Below are 9,559 nucleotides of genomic sequence, written 5' to 3' on the forward strand. Positions count from 1 at the left end.
CCAGCCGCCTCCCCCTCCCCTGCTCCAGAGGGGGGACGAGGCGGGCGGAGCCTGTCAGCCCGCAGAGGAGTCGCGTGGCACACGCGGCTGGGTTTTGTCGGTCCGCAGGTCCCCCCGCCTGGGACCGGTGTGGCCACCTGTCTGCAGCGGTGGGGCGCTCCTCGTGTCCAGAGAAGTAGGAGCGAGCACCAGAGCAGTCCCACACGGACGGGACGCTGATGATTTCTTAGACCCTGGGGGGCACGTTTCAGGAAGGCCTCCTGCGGCCCTGCTCACACCCCTCCTCCCTCGAGCCCGTCATCACGGGAGCCCTCGGTGCACCGTGGGGAGGGGGTGTTTGTGCGCTTGGTCGCGGCTGCAGAGGACGGTGCTGTGAGCGCGAACCACGGCACTCAGTCTTTGTTCCTTCGTGCTGTGCCCCCAGGAGGCCCAGGTGACCATCGAGTGCGCCATACCCCAGAAGTTCCACCGCTCGGTCATGGGCCCGAAAGGCTCCAGGATCCAGCAGATCACTCGGGACTACGGCGTCCAGATTAAATTCCCGGACCGGGAGGAGAGCCCAGGTGGGTCTCTGCGCGGAGCTCGGCGGGTGCGGGCAGGAGAGAGGCAGGGCCGGTGGCTGTCACGTGTCCTGGCGAGGCTCTGTCTTGCCTGGTGCCAGACACTGTTGGGTGTCCCAGGGGCTTGCAGAGCTCCCAGGCCGTGGGCTGCGTCAGCGGCTGCAGGGCAGCGAGGCGCCCCTCAGGGTTGTCATCGCCGCACAGGGCTGGTGGCCAGGCCGGAGGGGAGAAGACCTGGCCTGGGGGCACCCTCAGCCCCTGCCCCCACGACGCCGCTGTGGCCCGGCAGCTGCCGAAGCGGGGGCAGCCCCTGACCCACTTAGGACGCGACTGGCCACCAGGCTGTCCTTCTGGGATGGCTGCCATCTGACTCTGCTCTGTGTCCGGAGGGATGGGGCAGGGTGGGGAGGTGGCCCGTGAGCGGGATCTGGCTTCTGTCGAGACCTGACTCTGCCAGTCCCGTGAGCCCCTGCCGCCGCCACAGAAGGGAGCAGAGCACGCGCTCCGTGCGGACTGCTTGTCCTGGTCCCTCGGGGCGAGCGGGCACTGGCCCGCGTGCCCTGACCTGCATGGGCTCGTCGTGACCTTGGGGCACCTGCCGTTCTGGCCGTACAGGCTGCTGTGAGTGGAAGACTAGTTAGGTCACACCACGTCACGTCTGTGTTTCGCACTTGAGTGTTTACTTCTCGATTTTGACGTAACTTCGCGTTTAAAGAAGAGTTGCCCAGAGCTCAGCAAAGGTGGATTCCGGATGCTCACTCTCCAGACCTCCCCAGTCTCTCTCGCCCACCCTCCCCTTCCACACACGCCCGCGTGCACACACGCACTGGCGTCTCTGGGTCGTCGGAGCGTGGCGCTCACACCTGCCCCTTCTCCCTCGTGGCTGTCTCCCGAGGGTGAGGGCGTTCTCTTGCATCGGCTGAGCCAGCCCTGGCACGTCCGTCCACCTCGGGAGATCTTACATGACACTGCGACAAGTTCATGGTTGACCTTCGGGTTTTCTCATCTTTGAAGCAGGAATCACGCGTGTGAAGCAGCCTGCCCACGTGTGTGTTTGTGTCTCACGCTGGGAACATGATTTGGATGCACATACGATCCCACGGGAGAACCCCGCTCCCGCGCCCCCCACTGCTTCCATGTCCTGTCTCAGGTCCCCGTACTCTCGGCGCCCTCTTCCTGGCAGAAGCGGCTGGGCGGTCGTGCCTTGTCACCCGTGAACCCCTCGAGCCCCCCCAGCTGCTGCCTCCTGGTGCCAGCTCTGGGGCTGTGGGAGCTGTCCTCCCCTCTCGGACGTGGTGGCCCTCGCTCTTCCCGTCACCAGCTCCCACGTCTCGCAGCTGAGGCCGCGTGGCCGAGGCCTGCGTGACTCGCCCCTCCTGTCCCCCCAGCCGCCCAGGAGAACGGCGACGACCCCGGGGAGGGGAGAGAGGCCGACCCTGGCTCGCCCAGGAGGTGCGACATCATCACCATCTCCGGCCGCAAGGAGAAGTGTGAGGCCGCCAAGGAGGCCCTGGAGGTGGGTGCAGCCCCCCTGCCCCGGGGGCCTGCAGGCTCGGGGGCCGCGGGGAGCACAGCTGGTGGGTCTCGGGGTCCCCCTCTGTGGCGTGGGGGTGCTCAGGCTGCCTCAGGCTTGGGAGGGCCGGTCGTTGCTGCAGGGAGCGCTGACCGGCGCTGCCTCCGTGGCGGGCGCTGCTCTGCACCCTGTGGGGGGGCAGCTGTCCCACGTGCGGGGACCGGTGCCGTGGAGGCGGTCAGGAGCAGCGGTGGTCCCAGGCACGCACCTGTGACCCCCGGGGGCTCAGGCCACAGTCCACTCCTGACCTCTGCACGGCGGGCAGGGCGGCCTCTGTGTGGGGCCGGCTCTCAGGACCTACTTCTCCTGGACTCGTTTGTCTTGTCTTGCTTCCCTCCGGCAAGGGGCCTCCTGCACGCAGGAGCCAGGGTCTGAGGGTCGCCCCACCGGCGTTAACCCTAACACTGGACCCCACGTCCTCCTCCCAGGTCTTCCCTGGGGCTAACGGTCACCTTCTCAGTTCAAACGGAACAGCGCGGAAGGTTCCGGGTGCTCACTGTCGTTCTCCCCGTGAGGCCCTGCGCTGAGCCACAGGGCTACTCGGGTCACTGGTCTCAGGCCTGATGTCGGTCCCCTTCCCCGCAGGCCCTGGTCCCTGTCACCACCGAAGTGGAGGTGCCCTTCGACCTCCACCGGTACATCATCGGGCAGAAGGGCAGCGGGATCCGCAAGATGATGGACGAGTTCGAGGTGAGCGGCGTGCGGGCCCTGTGTCGGGAGATCGGGGGCGGGGAGTGAGCTGTCGCCGGGACTCTCACACCCTCCCCGCGGGAGGGGCCCTCCTGCTGCTCTCCTTTGTCGGGCTCCGTGCCGCCCGTCCACCTGGTCCCCAGCCTGCAGGTGTGTCCCTGGCGAACGTGACGGGCGGGCTGTTCACGACCCCCAAGTTCGCCGTCATGGGTGGGGGCTAGACAGGCACACCCCCATTCTGGGGCCCTGCACACACCGGGTCTGTCCGTGTCCACCAGGTGAACATACACGTCCCAGCACCGGAGCTGCAGTCTGACACCATCGCCATCACGGGCCTCGCCGCCCACCTGGACCGGGCCAGGGCCGGGCTGCTGGAGCGTGTGCGGGAGCTGCGGGCGGAGCAGGAGGACCGGGTGAGCGACCGGGGGCGGGGAGGCAGGCCGGGCAGTGTGCCGAGCTGGGGGCCTCGCTTAGGAGCAGGGCTGGGGGCCATTGGCTGTCACAGGGTCTCAGCAGCAGCTGGGCCCTGGGTCTGTCGGCCGAGTTCCGCAAGAGTGAGCCTGGAGACAGGGCGGTGCCCTCACGGGGCTGCAGGGCTCGGGGGCGTTGGCGCCACGGGCCCTGAGACTCCCTTGCGCCACAGTCCCGCTGCTGTTGAGTGGGGCTGACCGCCCGCCCGCCCGCCCGCCGGAGAGCTGGCCTCTCGGGATCACAGGAGGGAGGCATGGCAGGGGGGGCCTGGGCACTGGAAGCAGTGCTGCAGGTTGGGGGGTGCAGACCCCCCCCCCCCCCCCCCGAGGGGCGGTGCGACCGGGCTCGGACATCCCGCAGGGTCGCCGTGGCCCCCGGCCTCAGCCCGGCACTGACTCTGGAGCGCGTCCCCGGACCCGGTCTCTGGCCACTCTCACCTGGGGCCCCGTCCTTAGGGGACTTTGGTCCCCCCTTCTGTTTCTGGCCTTTTCAGTGCCCGCTCCTGCCCCACAGGTGAGGAGCACACGGCTCCGCCTGTCATCACGGTCCCAGGGCCTTTGCCGAGGGCGCCGCAGCCCCGGTTGTGCAGGGCCAAGGCCTCTGGTGCCCACCGCCTGCTGGCGATCGGATGCGGCGCCGAGGCCCCACAAGAGCCTCGGCCCGCGCGTGCGGCTGTGCTGACAGGGGCCTTCCGGCCTCCGGGCAGAGTGAGGGCCCGGGCGTGTGCGTGGGGTGACGTGCACCTTGGAGTGAGTCGCCCACCCCTTGCCTCACTCGCCCTCCTTCGTGTCGCCCACAGGCTCTACGGAGCTTTAAGCTGAGCGTCACTGTCGACCCCAAGTACCACCCCAAAATCATCGGGAGGAAGGGAGCGGTGATCACCCAGATCCGCCTGGAGCACGACGTGAACATCCAGTTCCCCGACAAGGACGATGGGAACCAGGTGGGGAGCGCGCTCGCGCTGGACGTGGTGCCGGGCGCTCTGCGGACGCGTGTCTGCCCTGGGAACGTGGACTGGGCAGGCGGAGAGGCCCCGCTGGGCAGCGAGAGAGCGGGGTCTTGAGGGGCAGGTCTCTGGAGACTGAGTTTGGCCCGAGGTTTGGGCCCCGTCTCAGGGCCGAGGGGCCCCGCGGAGCCGTGCTGACAGGTGCAGCCCTGCGAGGTGCGCCCTGCACCCGCCACAGCGTGTGGTCGCTCCGGGCCGTGCGGCCCAGCCCGCACACCTGCCGTCCGGCCCTGAGGCCCCGCCTCTGAGGCGGGCCGCCCACCCAGCAGGCCTTGCACGAGGTAGACTCTGCGCTCGCTGCCACGCGGCAGGGCACCGGGAAGCGGTGGCCGGGAACCTCTGGCCAGCACACCCCAGCAGCCCTGTGCAGACCGGCCCCACCGGGCCGTTCCTTCCCACCTGCGTCTGAGCAGCCTTGGCGGGCCTCCTGCCTGCTTCGGCCCCCGCCTCCACTGCCCGGGCACTTGTGCGGGGGCGAGCAGGCCTGCAGCTGCCGACCCCGGTCCCCTTCCTCTGCTCCCAGCCCTGGGCCCGCCCCAGGGGCCGCGCTTCACAAACACCTGCTCTTCTGTTTCTGGGGAGCTTGTTCGTACTACTGCACGGGGTCCGTGTTTACCTTGACTGGACCTTCCATTGCTTTGAACTGGAGAATTCAGATCTCTCCAGCCCCTCCTCTTCACTGCCCTTTCCTTTTCTCTGCTTCCCCACGCAGTTACTGCTGTTTAGTGTCATTTGTTAACATTTAGACTGTTACCATCCCGTAAGCTGAGCAGGGTCAGGCAGCCACGTCTTTCTTGTTTTCTTTTTTTTTTTAAGTGTCTGATTATTTTTACTTTTTTTTTAAGATTTTATTTATTTATTTTTAGAGAGGGAAGGGAGGGAGGGAGAAAGAGAGAAACATCAATGTGCGGTTGCTGGGGGCTGTGGCCTGCAACCCAGGCAGGTGCCCTGGCTGGGAATCGAACCTGCGATGCTTTGGTTCGCAGCCCGTGCTCAATCCGCTGAGCTATGCCAGCCAGGCAGACACGTCTTTCATACACATTTTTTTTTCTTGAGGTTTTATTTGTTTATATTTAGAGAGGGGAAGGGAGGGAGAAAGGAAGAGAAACATCAGTGTGTGGTTGCCTCTCGAGCGCCCCCTGCTGGGGCCCCGGTCTGCAACCACGGCAGGTGCCCTGACCGGGGATTGAACCGCGAGACCCCTTGGTTCTCGGTCCTGACTCAGTCCATTGAGCCACACCAGCCAGGGCTCACACACAGTTTTTCCTGTGAGAATGATGCTTCTGTTTGCCAAGCGTGTTCTGCGTTCAGTGCTGCTGCCTCAGTGGCTGGCGGGGGTTTCTTTCCGGGCATCCCTGGAAAGGGATGGGGGCCGGGGAGGGCTCATGGCCTCCTGCCCTGTGTCTGCATCACCTGGACTCCTGGGGTGTCTCTCTCTTCCAGGAGGTCACTGTTCTCTGGTTCTTCTACGCTGTGTCCTGGGGTGTGTGTGTGTCCTCGGGGTGTGGTTTAGGGTTACTGTTTTTGTAGTTTTCTGTCCTGTGCTGTGAACTACCCGTTGGCTCCCTCTGCCAGTCCGGTGCCCTCGCTGGTACGTGTGTGTGGCAGGAGGGCGCCCTGGGTGGGGCCCTGCAGGTGTGTGTTGCCGGCCACGCTGTCCAGCACCTGCTCCCAGGTCGGTCCCTCCCCACAAAGGGCCCCACAGACGAGGGGCCGGAGGGACCTCACCTGCCGGCGCCCTCGAGTCATCCTGCGGCAGGGGCTCTCCCCCTCCCACGTGTCGCGGTCCCGTGGGTGGGGCTCAGGGGGGATCTCGGTGACCTGACGTTTCTCCGCTCCTTTCCCTGCCGCGTGGATCCGTGTGTCCCCTCGGGCCACGGGCCACCTCCTTCCGTCCCGCTCGGGCCCGGGCGCCCTCTTCTGATAGGTCCCCCCCCCCCCCCAGCCGCAGGACCAGATCACCATCACAGGGTACGAGAAGAACACCGAGGCCGCCCGGGACGCCATCCTGAAGATCGTGGGTGAGCTCGAGCAGATGGTTTCCGAGGACGTCCCCCTAGACCATCGTGTCCACGCCCGCATCATCGGTGCCCGCGGCAAAGCCATCCGCAAGATCATGGACGAGTTCAAGGTGCGCCCCCGGCCCCGGTGTGACTCGTGGGTGTTGGTCCCAGAAGCCCTGCGGGTGAGATGGGTGTGTTCCCTGCCGTCAGTGGGCCCCCTGGACCCCCGGCCTCAGTCTTTCTGCCCAGGCTGCCCACAGCGCTCCCAGGCCAGCAGGGGTCCGGAGGGGAGGCCTCCTCAGCGCTCAGGTGCTCGTCCCTCAGGCGGTGAGGCCGGGTGGGGTCACGGCTGTGTGGCTGGCACCATTGGTCAGCCTCCTGTGCGGGCCTGGAGAGGGTGGCACCCCCGCGGTGTGGCCGCCTGCCGCCCCGGCCGTCCCCAGAAGGTGCGTGCGCGTGAAGGGGCGACGGCGCCTGTGCCCTCGGCCCCCAGACCTGGTGCCCACACGCTCCACGCAGAGCGGAGAGCGCTGGGAACGGACAGGGACCGCTGAGTCCGGAAGGCTTGCGGGCACGCGGGCCCCCGTAGCCAGCGCCTGTGCTCCTTCCAGGTGGACATCCGCTTCCCGCAGAGCGGGGCCCCGGACCCCAACTGCGTCACCGTGACGGGACTCCCGGAGAACGTGGAGGAGGCCGTCGACCACATCCTCAACCTGGAGGAGGAATACGTGAGTCCCGGGCCGCGGGGCCCCTGCGGGCGTCTCTGGGCGCCGGCCCGGGGCGGGGTGCTCGCCGGTGTCCCCGCCGCCGGCTGACGCCTGCCCGTGCCCACAGCTGGCTGACGTGGTGGACAGCGAGGTGCTGCAGGTGTACATGAAGCCGCCGGCCCACGAGGAGTCCAAGGCGCCGTCCAAGGGCTTCGTGGTGCGGGACGCGCCCTGGACCACCAGCAGCAGCGAGAAGGTCAGACGGCGCTCGCCTCAGGGCCCTCTGGCCGGGGGCCGGGGGCCGGGGGCCGGGGGGCCGAGGGCGGAGCCGTGTTGCAGCTGCCTGGGCGCAGCCTGCTCAGTAAAGCTGCGCCCTCTCTGTCCCCACAGGCCCCGGACATGAGCAGCTCTGAGGAATTCCCCAGCTTTGGGGCTCAGGTGGCCCCCAAGACCCTCCCTTGGGGCCCCAAGCGGTAATGACCAGAAAGCAGAAACCTCTCCAGCCTGCTGACCCAAACCCCACCACACGATGGTTTGTTTCAATCTGACGCAGCAGCTGGACCCTCCGCAAATTGTTGACGCCCCCCCTCCCCGAGGTCTCGCAGGGAAGCGGCGCCCGGTGCGCACTCAGGACCCGCCCCCGACGCCGGCTGCGGGCCGGCTCTCCGCGGCTCGAACACTAACAGAGGCGGTGGGACATCTGCCGGCGGCGTGTCGGCGAGGCCCTGGCCCCACTGAGTGCTGCGCAGCTGGGGCTGAGCCCGCTTCCTGTGTCGTGACCTCAGGAAATAAATTCCTTCACTTTAGAAAAGCCAAACGTTTGCCCTCTTCCTTTCCCAGCCCCCCCTCTGCCTGTCGTCCCGGCCTCTGCAGACGGCAGCCACCTCCGCTGCGCTGCCCAAGCCCGCTCAGCCCAGACTGCGGGGTTGGGGTGGGGGGGGCCGTGTGTGCACGGGAACACCAGGTCCCTGAGGGCCCCGGGCGCCAGGTGCCCCTGCCTGCCCTGCCCCCCAGGCGCCAGGGAATGAGCAAGGCCTGCAGGTGAGGCTGCATGTCTGTCTGCTCCTGGGTCTGGAGAGGGAGGTCTGGGGGGTGTGTGGCCCACCCAGGAGAGGTGGACTCCTGCTTCCTCTTGGAGTCGGCCCTGCTCTGAGTGACAGCTGAGTTGCCACCCCTCCCCAGAAGGATGCCTACTGGAGTCTCCCCCTTTCTACCTCAGAGCCAGGGGGCGTTGGTCTGTGGAGGGCGGGGCCCGCCTCGGCCCAGGGTCTGCTGTGGCCGTCCCCGCTGTGGGCCAGTCCGGGGTGGGGGGTGCACGCCCCCGCCCCACATGCTGTGCTCTGATGCATGGGGGGCCGTGTGCAGACCCCTGGGAGCGGGCTGTCGGGGGCAGAGAGAGGCTGCCCCTCGGCCTGGCCCGGAGGACCTGCTCAGGGAGCCTGCTCCCCTCGGAGGTGTGGCGGGCCATCCCGGGCCGGGCCGGTGCCCCACTGGCCAGCCTGGCGAAGGTCCGCTCTGCAGAGGAAGGGGCCTGGGCAGGCGGGGAGCCACAGCCAGCCGCTGGCTTCTGGGTTGTCGGGTCTCCCGCCCCCGCCCCATGGGGGCAGCATGCACCCCCCGAGTTCTTTGTCCCCAGATACGGGGGCTCCTGGAGGAGCCGACCAGGGCCCATTGCCCAGCCCCCCTCCCCCCCGTGGACAGTCACTTCTTCCCTGACCCCCCGGCTGTGACATTTTCTGTTCCATCCTTGCTCAGCCCGGGCACCTTTCGACTGAAACTCCTAAGTAGACCAGAGTTGCTTCACGCGAGTCTGACATCAGTTGCCTCTGCAGGTTCTCATGAGCTCAAGCAGCCTTAACCCGTGCCCGCTTGTGTAGGAAGGAACCTTTGACTCAGCCGGGTGGGCAGAGTGGGCTGAGACGGGGAGCCGGAAGGGAAGGTGCCTCCCTTGTCTCCGGGACTGTCCCCGGCCCCTGGGGCCCCGGCCGTCTGCGTGGGTTTGGGAGCCTCTCCTGCCGGCCCGTGCACTGCCCGCCCTTGCCCTCTGATGTCTGCCGAGACCTCCTCCCCGTTCTGGTGGCATCTGAGCCCCTCCCCCGAAGGTGGGTGTTTAATTCTCGCGGCAGGTGTGCGCACATCTGCACTTGCTGCTGACGCAGGTGCAGCCCCTCCTGCGCCGCTCGGGGTCCCGCTGTGTGGCCGTCAGTCACGCTCCTGAGGCGGCTGCCCAGGGCCCCGGCCGCCCCTGGTGCTGCTGCGAGAGCCCGGGGTGGGTGGGGTGGGTTGTGGGGGTCTGCCTCCCCCGTTGACTGCCTCCATGCCACGTGTGTCCCCAGGTACAACCCGTCCCTTGGCCTTAACTTTGGAATTTGGAGATTATATGCAAACGTGTGTATAGGCTCATGACTGTGGATGACACTGGAATTTTATAAATTCTAAAATAAAACCCAAAACCAGATGCCGTGTGCTGGTGTCGTCGTATCATGCCACCTGTGTGTTCTCGGCCCCGTGGGACCAGGGGTATCGGCGGCACACGCCCGAGGGGTCGC

General features: G+C 67.2%; 1 protein-coding gene across 2 annotated transcripts in view; it reads left to right on the top strand.

Moving 5' to 3' along the window:
* The window catches only part of LOC123823149 (high density lipoprotein binding protein), a 59,993-nt gene extending 52,166 nt beyond the window's left edge, over nt 1-7,827 (top strand). For both annotated transcript variants that reach the window (XM_045845526.1, XM_045845525.1), the window contains exons 20-28: nt 425-563; nt 1,949-2,076; nt 2,719-2,823; nt 3,102-3,236; nt 4,094-4,237; nt 6,246-6,431; nt 6,915-7,031; nt 7,138-7,266; nt 7,401-7,827. In XM_045845526.1, coding sequence (XP_045701482.1) covers nt 425-563; nt 1,949-2,076; nt 2,719-2,823; nt 3,102-3,236; nt 4,094-4,237; nt 6,246-6,431; nt 6,915-7,031; nt 7,138-7,266; nt 7,401-7,487 — 1,170 coding nt within the window. In that variant the 3' untranslated portion in view covers nt 7,488-7,827. The remainder of the gene's footprint in view (nt 1-424; nt 564-1,948; nt 2,077-2,718; nt 2,824-3,101; nt 3,237-4,093; nt 4,238-6,245; nt 6,432-6,914; nt 7,032-7,137; nt 7,267-7,400) is intronic.
* The last annotated feature ends 1,732 nt before the right edge of the window (nt 7,828-9,559 follow it).

Source organism: Phyllostomus hastatus, unplaced genomic scaffold, assembly GCF_019186645.2.
Source record: "Phyllostomus hastatus isolate PE091 unplaced genomic scaffold, TTU_PhHast_1.1 phas_contig_477, whole genome shotgun sequence".
Classification (NCBI taxonomy): domain Eukaryota; kingdom Metazoa; phylum Chordata; class Mammalia; order Chiroptera; family Phyllostomidae; genus Phyllostomus; species Phyllostomus hastatus.